The 14,200-nt window shown below is 46.9% G+C and overlaps 1 protein-coding gene across 2 annotated transcripts in view; it reads left to right on the plus strand.

Moving 5' to 3' along the window:
• The window catches only part of ANKDD1A (ankyrin repeat and death domain containing 1A), a 58,202-nt gene that overhangs the window by 19,058 nt on the left and 24,944 nt on the right, over positions 1-14,200 (plus strand). For both annotated transcript variants that reach the window (XM_026455441.1, XM_026455442.2), the window contains exons 7-12: positions 636-734; positions 1,279-1,377; positions 4,238-4,336; positions 10,764-10,862; positions 12,097-12,195; positions 13,581-13,676. In XM_026455441.1, coding sequence (XP_026311226.1) covers positions 636-734; positions 1,279-1,377; positions 4,238-4,336; positions 10,764-10,862; positions 12,097-12,195; positions 13,581-13,676 — 591 coding nt within the window. The remainder of the gene's footprint in view (positions 1-635; positions 735-1,278; positions 1,378-4,237; positions 4,337-10,763; positions 10,863-12,096; positions 12,196-13,580; positions 13,677-14,200) is intronic.

Consider the following 14,200-nt stretch of genomic DNA (forward strand, 5'->3'; position numbering starts at 1 on the left):
ACACATTTACCTATGTAACAAATCTGCACATTCTGCACATGTATCCCAGAACTTAAAGTAAAATAATAAAGAAAAAAAGAGTCAGACAATAAACACTAAAACACTAAGCACACAGTCACTGACAGAGTGTGTTGGCAAGGCGATCCATGCAAGGGGAGAGGAAAAGCAGGGCAGGAAAATAGGCTCAGGAGGCCAGAGGTGGGGTTTGCAGTTTCAGAGTGTGGCCCGGGCAGGCCACGCTACTCAATAAGAAACTAACGTCTCACGCAGAGACTTGAGGGAGGCAGGTGACTGAAGCAAGCAGCTGCCTGGAACAGCCTGAGCTCAGGGGAGAGTTGCTGGGGCCTTGAGCAGTGAGAGGAGATGGATCTGGGGGACCCGAGGAGAGACTGGCTTCAGATGGGCACGTGGAAAGTAGAATTGGTTTTGTTTAATTTTTAAGCAGTGTGCCTGCCTTGAAGTATAAGGAAAGAAAGACCAGGGCTTGGCCCTGCAATCTGCCCCTGGTTGTAGTTTTTGGCAGTTGTCAGGAGCAGGGTGGCACTGACCCAGTGTGCATGGCCGCAGCTCATCACAGGTCTATGATTCTGGGGCTCTCTGGTCTGCTGGCCTCTCAGGAGCCCTTTTTCCTGCAGGAGGGGAACACAGCCCTTCATCTGGCTGCTGGTCGGGGCCATATGGCTGTGCTGCAGCGACTTGTGGACATTGGGCTGGACCTGGAGGAGCAGAATGCGGTGAGTCACCACCTGGGGGATGGTGAGATGCATGACTCTTGCTTGCTGTGTGCCTTCGAGGAACCCCCACCAATCCATGGTGCAGTCTAAAGCCAGGAGGCTGAGGGCATGATCTCAAACTGAGAGCCCACCAGGGAAAGACAAGCAGCAGCACTGAACTCCAGGCTTAATGATGGCACTTGGCATGATCACCAAATAAGTGAGACACAGAGTGTGTGTTCAAAGAAGGGAGACGTCGCCATGGACAGGATGGTGAGGGAGGGCTTGCTGGAGTAGGAGGACACAGACAGGGGGAGGGGCAGAACGTGAGCCGAGATGTGGAGCCAGGAGTGACTATGCCATGTGTGTGCTCCACAAAGTGAGGACTTCAGGGGTGGGGCTCATGGGATCACAAACAAGAAAGCTCATTTTTCCCAGCGGCAGGGCAGTGGAGGGCTCAAGGGGCCCTGGGGCCAAGGCACAAGGGGCATCTTCTCACAGTGGGATTGGGGGTCACTTGGGTGGGCCTCCCCACCATCCTCATTGCTCCCCCTGTGTGTTGCAGGAAGGTCTGACTGCCCTGCATGCGGCTGCTGGAGGGACCCACCCTGACTGTGTGCGGCTCCTCCTCAGGGCTGGGAGCACCGTGAATGCCCTCACCCAGGTAGCCAGGCCCTCCCAAGACTGCGATCTGCTCTTGTCTGCTGAGCCATAGCCGTGTCGGCAGTAATGGCCACAGTGATTCCTGAACTCTGAGTGAATGGAGGCTTCGAGGCAGCAGGCCAGGTTCTGATCTTGGCTTCTCCACTGCTGAGCCCTGTGACCTGGAGCAAGTTACTTAACCTCTCTGAGCCTTGTTTCCCAATTATAAAGTGGGATGACATTTACTTTTTTACATTATTGTGAGGATTAAATATCTAACACAGTGCCCAGGACATAATAGGGTCCAACACCTCAACACCTGTTAGTGTTTTTTTGGTTTTTCTTTTGAGATGGGTCTTACTCTGTCACCCAGGCTGGAGTGCAGTGGTGCGATCTTGGCTCACTGCAACCTCCACCTCCTGGGTTCAAGCAGTTTTCCTGCCTCAGCCTCCCAAGTAGCTGGGATTACAGGTGTGTACCACCACGCCCGGCTAATTTTTGTATTTTTTTGGTAGAGACAGGGTTTCACCATGTTGGCCAGGCTGATCTTGAACTCCTGACCTCAAGTGATCCACCCGCCTCAGCCTCCCAAAGTGCTGGGATTATAGGCGGAAGCCATTGCACCTGGCCCTGTTAGTGTCTTCTATTTGTTAAGCTCTTGATAGTTCACAAAGCCCCTTCATAACTGTTACCTCAGAAAAATTCCACCTATTTTGCAGATGAGAAAACTGGAGCTTTGAGGGCACTTTCGCAGGGTCACAAGCTAGTACGAGGCAAAGATGAGTCTCAAAAGCCTGTTCCCCTGACTCCAGAGCTCCCACCCACTGACGAAGCTTTCCCCTGACAGAGCTGGGGCTTGGGGTGTGGCCCTGGATGAACCTCTTCTCTTTCTCCCCATTGTACTCATCAATTCTGCCAGTAGAAATTCTCCTCTCTGACCTGGAAAGTGGGGTTGTGACCTTTCTTTAGGTAGTGAGTTGGTGTTTTGCTTTGCTTTTTATTTTTGTATCAGTGACAAATAGCCTTTTTGGCTGGTTGAATGGCTTCAGGTTCTGGAATTCTTGCTTTGTTCTAAATGTCAATAGTATAGCAAAAATATTAATAATAAATAATACAACATAAATAATAGCAAAAATACACAGGCAGTTCAAAAACAGAGAATTAAAATGTTATGCTAAAAAATATTTATTTCCCCACTGCTTAATTTGAGTGACTTTGAAAAAAAAAGGCTGGGCAAGGTGGCTCATGCTTGTAACGCAGCACTCTGGGAGGCCAAAGCTGGAAGATTGCTTGAGCCCGGGAGTTTGAGGCTGCAGTGAGCTATGATTGCACCACTGTACTCCAACCTGGGCGACAGAGTGAGACGCTGTCTCAAGAAAAAAAAAAAGAGAGAGAGAGAGACTGGGAAGGTTGCACCCAGCTGGGTGGCCATTGGGTTGTGGGCTGGAGCTGCTCATCATGCCAGGACTCGGGCTTCAGCCTCAGCTTGTGGTTTCTGACCGAGGCCACATTCCATTTCAACACTCCCACCCCTCCCAGAATGTCATGCTGCAGGGTCTCGGAGGAGGTACCAAGCCCACGGTGACTGCATTTCCCATTGGGAGATGGACTGAGTCCCACACACCCCAGGTACTCACTCAGTTGGGACTTTAGCAGGGTGGCTAGCTAGTCCTGGTTTGCTCCATACTGTCCTGATTTTAAAATGGAAAATCCCACATCTCAAGAACTCCTCAATCCTGGGCAAACTGAGACAGTGGGTCACCCTAGTGGGGCCTGTCTGGTGTGTGCCTTGTGCAAGGTGATCATTGGGCTGGGCTGGGCTCTGACTGAAAGAGAGCACTTTGAGGCCCACTGAGACCAAGCCTTATTTCTGGCCCTGCCAGGATCCTGTTTGAATGAGCCAAGACCAGCTTGTGTTGGGCAGTGCATGCTGGGTGGAATTTGCTCTGTGTTGGCAAATCTTACTTGGCTTCCTCTTTAAAAACCACCTCCTGCCAGGCGTGGTGGCTCACGCCTGTAATCCCAGCACTTTGGGAGGCCGAGACCGGTGAATCACAAGATCAGGAGTTCAAGACCAGCCTGGCTAACATGGTGAAACCCCGTCTCCACTAAAAATACAAAAATTAGCTGGGCATGGTGGCGGGTGCCTGTAATCCCAGCTACTCAGGAGGCTGAGGCAGAAGAATCGCTTGAACCCGGGAAGCAGAGGTTGCCGAGATTGTGCCACTGTACTCCAGCCTGGGCGACAGAGTGAGACTGTCTCGGGATAAAAAAAGAAAACCACCTCCTTAGAGTCAATCGACTGCATGTCTTTACCAGCCATAGACTTGGGCAGGCTTTGGTCTACATTCTTGCATTTGTGATAGGAGGTGAGGAAAAGACTGAGACCAGGCCGGGCGTGGTGGCTCAAGCCTGTAATCCCAGCACTTTGGGAGGCAGAGACGGGCGGATCACAAGGTCAGGAGATCGAGACCATCCTGGCTAACACGGTGAAACCCCGTCTCTACTAAAAAATACAAAAAACTAGCCGGGCGAGGTGGCGGGCGCCTGTAGTCCCAGCTACTCGGGAGGCTGAGGCAGGAGAATGGCGTGAACCCGGGAGGCGGAGCTTGCAGTGAGCTGAGATCCGGCCACAGCACTCCAGCCTGGGCGACAGAGCGAGACTCTGTCTAAAAAAAAAAAAAAAAAGACTGAGACCATAGTGAGTTCCTTTTACTGGTCACCAGGCCTGGGAAAGTCATTGATTTTTCCAGCCTCAGTTTAATGGGGATAATACTCCCAGCAGTGTTGTGACAATCAGATGGAAAAATGAATCTAAGAGCTTTGCAAACCTCAGTAGGAGGGGTCCTTGTGATATTGCATTGATGCCTGTTTCCTTCTAGAAAAACCTGAGCTGCCTTCACTATGCAGCCCTCAGTGGCTCGGAGGATGTGTCTCGGGTCCTCATCCACGCAGGAGGCTGCACCAACGTGGCTGATCATGTAAGCGTGGGTGCGAGGGTTGAAGGGGGTCTCCATTGCAAAGCCTTCCATGAGCACACTGATGAAGCACAAGGAGAAACGGGAACATCGGACCCTTGGGGTTGGGGTGCAGACCAGAAGTAGGGGAGCCGGCAGCACTTAGGAGAGTGAAATACTGTTGTAGCTGTAATAGGATTAGAAACCAAGCTTGCAATTCCTCTGAACTGAACTATCAGCTCCTGTTCTCTGCTCATTTATGCATTGGGGCTTTTTTTTTTTTTTTTTTAACGGAGTCTTGCTCTGTTGCCCTGGCTGGAGTGCAGTGGTGCAATCTCGGCTTACTGCAGCCTCTGCCTCCCAGGTTCAAGCAATTCTCCTGCCTCAGCCTCCTGAATAGCAGCTGGAACTAGAGGCACACACCACCACGCCTGGCTAATTTTTTTGTATTTTTGGTAGAAAAATACATGGGGTTTCACCATGTTGGCCAGGCTGGTCATGAACTCCTGACTCAAGTGATTCGCCTGCCTCAGCCTCCCAAAGTGCTGGGATTACACGCATGAGTCACTGTGCCAAACCTAGGGTTTTACTATTAATCTTTTATGTTGCCTATCTGTCCACTTACTTGTTAATCTTTTTCCTATTATACATTTGGTCCACACACAGGAACCATATAATCTGTTGGTTAAAACACAGACTTTGGGAATGCAGTGCTTCACACCTGTAATCCCAGCACTATGGGAGGCTGAGGCTAGAGTATTGCTTGAGCTCAGGACTTTAAGACCAGTCTGGGTAATCTAGGGAGATCCCATCTCTACAAAATTTTTTTTGAAAAACTGGCTGGTCGTGTTGGTGTACACATGTAGTCCTAGCTACTTGGGAGGCTGAGGCAAGAGGACTGCTTGAGCCCAGGAGGTTGAGGCCACAGTGGGCCATGATCACACCACTGTACTCCAGCCCGGGCAACAGAGTGAGACTGTCTCAAAAAAAAAAAAAAAAAAAAAAAGTAGTGGGAGTTTCAAATGGTAACTACCTTTCTAGAAGGCAAGTTGACAATAACTATCAAGCTGAATTAAATAATTAAAATTTTAAAACGACAGGCTTTGGTGTTAGGCCTGGCTTTGTATGCTGGCACTACAAACTGAATAACCTTGGGCAAGCTACTTTGACCTTTTTGGGCCCGTTTCCTTACCTATAAGTACTATTATTATTCCTATTATATAAACAAGGAAACATCTATAGTTTATATCAGAAAGGGATCATTTCTTATAACTAAAACAAGTACTATATTTAAACTTATTATAGAAACAGTATTACACAATTCATTGGAATATAGAGAAGAAAGGCATCCTTGACTCCAAAGCCCTAGTAAAGCAAGGACTTTTTTTTTAATGCCCTCCCAGTTTTTCCCATGTAAAGAGTATCACCTCCAGCTAGAAAGAATTCAGGCTAAATGCTTACTTGTTTCTGCCCATCAAGACACCAGAATCCTGATGCCAGCCCAGTGGTCAAACTATGAAGTTTTCCTGTTACCCGCATTGAGTATATTGTTTTCCTTTTCATTTCAGCTGTTTTCGCTGCCTATTTTTATTTAATTGTGTCACTTTTATTTGTTGTATTTGCGTTGTTTTTAATACCAAAAGTAACTTGCTGGTAGTAACACTGTCAAAAAACACATTCATAACAAGTGAAGGTGTTGCCAGGTGCAGTGGCTCACACCTGTAATCCCAACACTTTGGAAGGCTGAGGTGGGAGGATTGCTTGAGCCCAGGAGTTCGAGACCAGCCTGGGCAGCATAGTAAGGCCCCATATCTACAAAACATTTAAAAATCAGCTGGGTGTGGTGGTGGATACCTACTTATAGTCCCAGATCCTCTGGGGGCTGAAGTTTAAGGATCACTTGAGCCGAAGAGGTTGAGGCTGCAGTGAGTTGTCATCATACCACTGCACTCCACCCTGGGTAACAGAGTGAGACCTTATCTCTAAAAAAAATTAAAATTTAAAAAAAAGTCCCACAAATCATTACAAAGTTAAAAAACAAACAACACAAGAGAAAAATGGCCAAAGGTTATGAAGAGAAATTTGGTAGAAAAGGAAACACAGAGGATTCCTAAGAGAAATGCAGGCCGGGCGCGGTGGCTCACGCCTGTAATCCCAGCACTTTGGGAGTCCGAGGCGGGTGGATCACGAGGTCAGGAGATCGAGACCATCCTAGCTAACATGGTGAAACCCCGTCTCTACTAAAAAATACAAAAAAACTTGCCAGGCGAGGTGGCGGGCGCCTGTAGTCCCAGCTACTCGGGAGGCTGAGGCAGGAGAATGGCGTGAACCCGGGAGGCAGAGCTTGCGGTGAGCCGAGATTGCGCCACTGCACTCCAGCCTGGGTGACAGAGTGAGACTTCGTCTCAAATTAAAAAAAAAAAAAAAAAAGAAATGCAAATTAATACTACGTGGAGATACAATTCTTCACTCATTAGGTTGGCAAAAATCCAAAAGTTTTGCCAAGTGGGTTGACAAAGCTGTAGGGAAATAGGCACCTTCATATATTACTGGAAGGGGTAGAAATTGGTACAATCTGTTCAGAGGTCAATTTATCAATATGTATAAAACATATAAACACATGTGCCCTTTGACTCAACAAATCTAGGAATTTATTCTACAGACATACTTCCACATGTATGGAATGATAATATGTACAAGGTTTTTGCTACAGTATCATTTGTAATAGCAAAAGATTGAAACCCATGTTTAGGAGACAATGTAATAAATTATGGCCCATTCCTGCAATGGAATACTGTGTAACTATAAAAAAGAACGAGGACTGCCGGGTGGCAAGGTGGCTCACGCCTGTAATCCCAGCACTTTGGGAGGCCGAGGCAGGAGGATCATGAGGTCATGAGTTTGAGACCAGCCTGGCCAACATAGTGAAACCCCATCTCTACTAAGTGCAAAAAATTACACAATTCATTGGAATATAGAGAAGAAAGGCATCCTTGACTCCAAAGCCCTAGTAAAGCAAGGACTTTTTTTTTAATGCCCTCCCAGTTTTTCCCATGTAAAGAGTATCACCTCCAGCTAGAAAGTAAAGAGTATCACCACCAGCTAGGCATGGTGGCGCATGCCTGTAGTCCCAGCTACTCAGGAGGCTGAGGGAGAAGAATTGCTTGAACCCGGGAAGCAGAGGTTGCAGTGAGCCGAGATTGTGCCACTGTACTCCAGCCTGGGTGACAGAGTAAGACTCCGTCTCAAAAAATAAATAAATAAAAATAAAAATAAATAAAAAAGAATGAGGACAGTTTTCAAAAAATGTACGGAAAGACCTTAAAGATATAGTAATGTGAACAAAGCAGGGTGCAAATTCTCTACTACAAGGAACCAGGATTCTTTGGGAAAATGGCTAAGTCTAGGACTACGGCAGGGAATACTAACATATAGGGTGAGTCTGGAGCATCTTGTAGTGCCAGAAAGTAAAGGCGTGGTGGCGGGTGCCTGTAGTCCCAGCTACTCGGGAAGCTGAGGCAGAAGAATGGTGTGAACCCGGGAGGCAGAGCTTGCAGTGAGCTGAGATCATGTCACTGCACTCCAGCCTGGGTGACAGAGCAAGACTCCATCTCAAAAAAAAGAAGAAGAAGAAGAAAATATGCCCAACTGATTTTTATTGAAGATGCAAAAGCAATTCAGTGGAGGAAGGTTTGATAGCCTTTTCACAAAATGGTACTGAAGCAACTGTACATCCACAGGCAAAACAATGAGCCTCAACTAAAACTTCACACCTTATACAAAATTAACTCAAAATGGATCACAGACTTAAATGTAAAACTATAAAGCTTTTAGAAAAAATATACGGAGGAAAATTTTTGGATCTAGGGTTAGGCCAAAGAGTTCTTAGACTTGACACCAAAAACATCCATAGGAGCAAAAATTTGATTAATTGGACCTCATCAAAATTAAAAAATTTTGCTCTGCGAAGGATCTGTTAAGAGGATGAAAAAACAAGCTACGGACCAAGAGAGAAGATTTGCAAATCACGTCTTATAAAGGCTAGTGTGTAGAGTATATAAAGAGCTCTCAAAACTCAAGGTAAAAAAAAAATGGGCAAAAGACATGAATAGACATTTCACTGAAGAGGATATACAGATGGCAAATAAGCACATGAAAAGATGTTTAACAACATTAGCTATTAGGGAAGTGTAATATGATACACTATGATATACTACTTTTTGAGATATACTGCATTTTGAGAAATACATTATGATATACTACTTTTCAGAATGGTTAAAATTAACAAACTATGACAAAAATATTTGACAGATGGGAGAGAGCTTTAGGTAAGAGGATTGTCTCCACCGTGCACGGTGGGGATAGAATGATAGACTGATTGATAGATAGATAGATAGATAGATAGATAGATAGATAGATAGATAGATAGATAGTTTTTTTTTTAGACATAATCTCGCTCTGTCGCCCAGGCTGGAGTGCAGTGGCGTGATCTCAGATTACTGCAAGCTCCGCCTCCCAGGTTCATGCTATTTTCCTGCCTCAGCCTCCTGACTAGCTGGGACTATAGGCGCCCGCCACCAATCCTGGCTAAGTTTTTGTAATTTTTTTTTTTAGTAGAGATGGGGTTTCACCGTGTTAGCCAGGATGGTCTCAATCTCCTGACCTCGTGATCCGCCCGCCTCCGCCTCCCAAAGTGCTGGGATTACAGGCGCGAGCCACTGCGCCCAGCCTGGCTAGATAGATTTTTAGAGACAAGGTCTCACGCTGTTGCCCAGGTTGGAGTGCAGTGGTAGGATCATGGCTCGCTGCAGCCTCGTCCTCTTGGGCTCAAGCAATCCTCCTGCCTCAGCCTCCTAGGTAGCTGGGACTACAGGTGTGCACCAGTATGCTCAGCTAATTTTGTTTTAAATTTCTTGTAGAGACGGGGTCCCACTATGTTATCCAGGCTGATCTCGAACTCCTGGGCTCAAGTGGTCCTCCCACCTTAGTCTCCCAAAGTACTGGGATTACGGGTGTGAGCTACCACACCTGGCCTTGCCATTTCTTTATGTCTTCTTTTATATCCCTAAGTGATGTTATATAGCTTTGGTTTACCTTTGTCTTATTCATTTCTAATTATATCCTTCATAATTAGTTTATATTTTTTGGCTGTCATTGTGACTAGAATATCTTTTTTAAAATTATATGTCGTTTCTCATAAGCATTCAATACAAAAATGCTACTGAAGGGTATTTTTGTCTTCTATATGACTTTATTCTACTAGGATTTTTGGCGGGGAAAGGTGTCCTAGTCCATTTTGTGTTGCTATAACTGAATACCGTAGACTGGGTGACTTATAAAGAATAGAGATTTATTTAGCTCATGGTTCTAGAGGCTGGGAAGTCCTAGAACATGGTACTAGCCTCTTGTAAGGGGCTTCCTGCTGTGTTGTGACATGATGGGAGGCATCACATGGTAAGACAGAGCAACTATGCGAGCTCTTTGTAAATATACAATTACATGTCTCAAATAATTTTTTGTTCAAATCTTCTTTTCTAATATTGATAACACTCCATACCCACTGGCCTAAATTAGTAATGGCAATAATGGGCATTTTTGTTTTATGTATGTGTGTATTCTGTTCTGTAACCCCTTTATAGCTCAATACATGAGGATGTTTTCCATAATAAGTATTAGTTTCTAACATCAGTTTTATTGGCCTTGTACTATTCCACAGTATGTGTGTCACTATATCACCTAGAGAGGAGGGAGTACCCCCTCTTTGTCATTTACTCAGGGGCCACAGGAGACTATTGAGGATGGTGTCTTCCACTGTTGAAGGAGAATTGAACTTGGAGTGAAGTATCTTTTCTGGTCCCAGCTGGCTCTCTCATTCATTCATTTTCTACACAAACAGTTATCAGGTACTAGGTACCTAGGTATTGGGGGTGGGGACGCAGTGGGAGTAGAAAGTCCAATAAGACATAGTTCCTATTAGCTATGTATCCTTGGTCACTTAAGTTTTCTGAACTTCAGTGTTTCTGTTTGTAAGATGAAGATACTAATAAGAACACCATCCCTATATACTTCCTAGGTTGATGTGAGGATTAAATGAGATGTCAGAGAATCTTCAGGTATTGTTGCTAGGAGGGACCATGGCAAACCTCACTTGCCAGATGAAGAGTAGCAGAGAAGGGAAACAACTTGCCCGAGGTCACATAGTGAGTTCCTGACACAGCAGGGTCTCACCCTTGGGTCTTCAGACTCTCACCCAACTAGAGGATCAGTTTGGAGCTCCAGGAATTCAAGCTTTGGGACCTTAATTGCCTAAGGCCATCCATGTCAGCCAAGAAGCTAAAAGGGCCAAACCCAGAAGCACTATACCCTTCCCTCCTCCTGTCCCCAGCACCAGCCTGGAGCTGGGCAGTCCTGGGAGGGACTCGTCGATTGACCCGTGTATCTCCTCCCACAGCAGGGTGCCTCTCCTCTGCACCTCGCTGTGAGGCACAACTTCCCTGCCTTGGTCCAGCTCCTCATCAACTCTCACAGTGACTTGAATGCCATGGACAATGTAAGTGGCTACAGAGACCTTCCGGGCCCCAGGAAGCTTCTGGAAACCCTCCCAGGCTGGCAGGCTTGGCTGTGGTCTCCTAGCATGGCCCAGAGTTGAGGAATTGCTTTTTTTTTTTTTTTTTTAAGCTTTTAAAACGTAATTTAAATAGTTGTTGAAGGGAATATCGTTTTGTTCATCATTCCCCTCTTTTGAACATTTTGGGTGTTCCCAAGTTTTGGCCATGATCTATAACATTGCAGTGAATGTCTTTTTACATTCAACCTTTTCCTTTCATTGCTTTTTTTCCTTAGGGAAAATTCCCAGGGCAGGGGTGACTGAGGCAGTCTTGTGTAAAAAGAGGCCTCTGGGCCAGGTGCGGTGGCTCAAGCCTGTAATCCCAGCACTTTGGGAGGCCGAGATGGGTGGATCACGAGGTCAGGAGATCGAGACCATCCTGGCTAACACAGTGAAACTCCGTCTCTACTAAAAAAATACAAAAAATTAGCCGGGCGCGGTGGTGGGCACCTGTAGTCCCAGCTACTCGGGAGGCTGAGGCAGGAGAATGGCGTGAACCCAGAAGGCGGAGCTTGCAGTGAGCTGAGATCCGGCCACTGCACTCCAGCCTGGGTGATAGGGCAAGACTCTGTCTCAAAAAAAAAAAAAAAAAAAGAGGCCTCTGATTCCTGAAGCTGTGATCAGTAAAGAGCCCTTTTAAATCCTGTCCCCACAGTCTACCCACCAACCACATAATTCTCAGTACCAGCAAGGGTATGGCTTACAGAGCCACTGGGAGTCGAAAGCAGTTTGGCAGAATATATCATATACCTTTAAATGATACGTATGAGCACTGCTGGAAACTGAGCCTTGAGAAACATATTAAAAGCTCATGCACAGAGATATTCACTGCAGTATTATTTATCAGTCTTCACTTTGAAAATGGCCTCAATATTTAATAATAGGGAAGTGGTTAGGTAAATTATGGCACAGACACAAATAGGCTATTATGGAGTTATCAAAAATGGTGTTTATCAGAGTTTATAGTACACAAAAAGTGTCATGTTGGGGTAAAAAGAAAAAGATGTAAAATGTACATATAGGATGATCTCATGTATGTCAAACCAATAAACTGAAACCATTCTGCATTAAATAAAAGACTAGAAGAAATATACTAGGATGATTGTGGGGGTTGACTCAGGGTGGTGGGCCACCCCATGTGCTTTTCACTTACCTGTTCCCTTGGCTTCTCCCCTAGAGGCAGCAGACGCCCCTTCACCTGGCTGCAGAGCACGCCTGGCAGGACATAGCAGAGATGCTTCTCATTGCTGGGGTTGACTTAAACCTGAGAGATAAGGTACCTCTGCTTACAACCCATCTCGCTTCAGGCTTTCATGGCTTCCCCTTTGCCAGAGACCCTGCTTCGAATGCCCCCTCCCTCCTCCCTCTCAGGGTGTTCAAGGACTGCCAACCTTTCTATACCAGCTCAAATGCAACCTCCTCCAGGAAGCCTTCCTGACCACCTTCCCCTCTCTCTACTAAGGTCCCTCAGCCTTGGCTCACCTCTCTCTGGTATAGGCCCGTGAAATGATTGCTTTCTCCTTTATGGCCCCCATCAGACTGTGACCTCCTGAGTCACCTGATAGGGTTGGGGAGTAGAAGTATCGCCCACAGTACTGCCCAACAACCCCCACATGTGGGACCAGGTGTGGGGAAGCTTCCCAGCTCACTGTGACAGCTATTTCCGCAGGTGCTAGTGGTCTCAGAAGAGCCAAAGACTTGGTATGAGGCTGGGAGGTCACAGGCGTATGGGGAGAGGGGCACCTGCACATGTGACTCAGCGAGGCCAGCCTGGGATGGTGTGGGGTAGAGCTGGGGGCCAGGATCAGATCCTGAAGCTGGACCTAGGAGGGGGCTCCCTGCTTTGAGCTAGGCACCAGGGCAGCTGGCCAGATGGGAAGGGGAGCTTCCCATCTCACTGCAGGTCTGTGGAGGTAACTGTCTGGGAGGCCTGGAGAAAAGGAGGCCCGACGGGAGGTGGGCAAAAGTGACATTATAAACCCAAGCCCTCAGGCCGGGCGCGGTGGCTCACACCTGTAATCCCAGCACTTTGGGAAGCGGAGGTGGGCAGATCACGAGGTCAGGAGATCGAGACCATCCTGGCTAACACGGTGAAACCCCATCTCTACTAAAAATACAAAAAAATTAGCCGGGTGTGGTGGGCGCCTGTAGTCCTAGCTACTCAGGAGGCTGAGGCAGGAGAATGGCGTGAACCTGGCAGGTGGAGCTTGCCGTGAGCCAAGATTGCACCACTGCACTCCAGCCCGGGCAACACAGCAAGACTCCGTATCAAAAAAACAAAGCAAAACAAAACAAAACAAACCCCACCAAGCCCCCATCTCTGGGCTCTGGTGTCTTCATCTGAAAAGTGGGTGGGAACCCCTATTTCACAGGGAATGTTGAAGAGTTAAGTGAGGGCTGAGTTTCATAAGCTCTAAAGTTTCCTAATTTCTAAAGAAACACAAGAGATGGTCATTGGAATTATGTATTGCTATTGCTTTATTCTATTTGTGACTTTTCCATATCCCCATCATGCCCAGAAAACCAGAAAACCTTTCTGCTCTCAGTGTAGATTGCTGGAAAGCACTTCTTGTGGGCAGGAGGGTTTGTGCTCAGTGCTAGAGGCCCTTTTGTACCCCTTCTGTAGAAACTCTGGCTTCTCTTCTTGCCTCTTAATTGCAGCAGGGAAAAACCGCCCTGGCAGTGGCCGCCCGCAGCAACCATGTCAGCCTGGTGGACATGATCATAAAAGCTGATCGTTTCTACAGATGGGAGAAGGTATGGAGGCCTCACGCTTGATCTTTCCTCATTGGAAAGGGAGTGATTTTGGCTCCAGATGGAGCTGACTTTGAATTCCAGCCCTGACCAATTCTGGGTCCCTCAGGCTCCAAGTGGGTGATAATCACTACCTTGTATGCTACCACAGTTGTTTGTGAGGATCTGGTGATGGGCAAGTGTCCAAACATGCTAAAACAAGGCAGACTGAGGTCCATGCCAGCGTGAAGATACTGCTGGACACTGCCGTAGCTTCCAGCTGACGAATGCATGCATGCATGAATGCATATGGACATGTGTGAAAAAGAGATGGCAGGTGGTTCCATCTCATGCCATCTCCAGGTGATTGAACTGCTGCTTGGGATGTTATGCTCAGGCAACTTTCTGAGCCAGAAGTAAGTGTGCTGGGATTGATTAGCAATGTCTCCTGTGGACTTGGGACAGAGGAGTGGCAGAATGTTTGCTATTCCAGTTAGCAAATGGAGGTAGGGAGTTTTCTGGTATCCTTGGAGGTTGTTTTTATATAC

This window comes from Piliocolobus tephrosceles, chromosome 6 (genome assembly GCF_002776525.5).
Source record: "Piliocolobus tephrosceles isolate RC106 chromosome 6, ASM277652v3, whole genome shotgun sequence".
NCBI lineage: Eukaryota > Metazoa > Chordata > Mammalia > Primates > Cercopithecidae > Piliocolobus > Piliocolobus tephrosceles.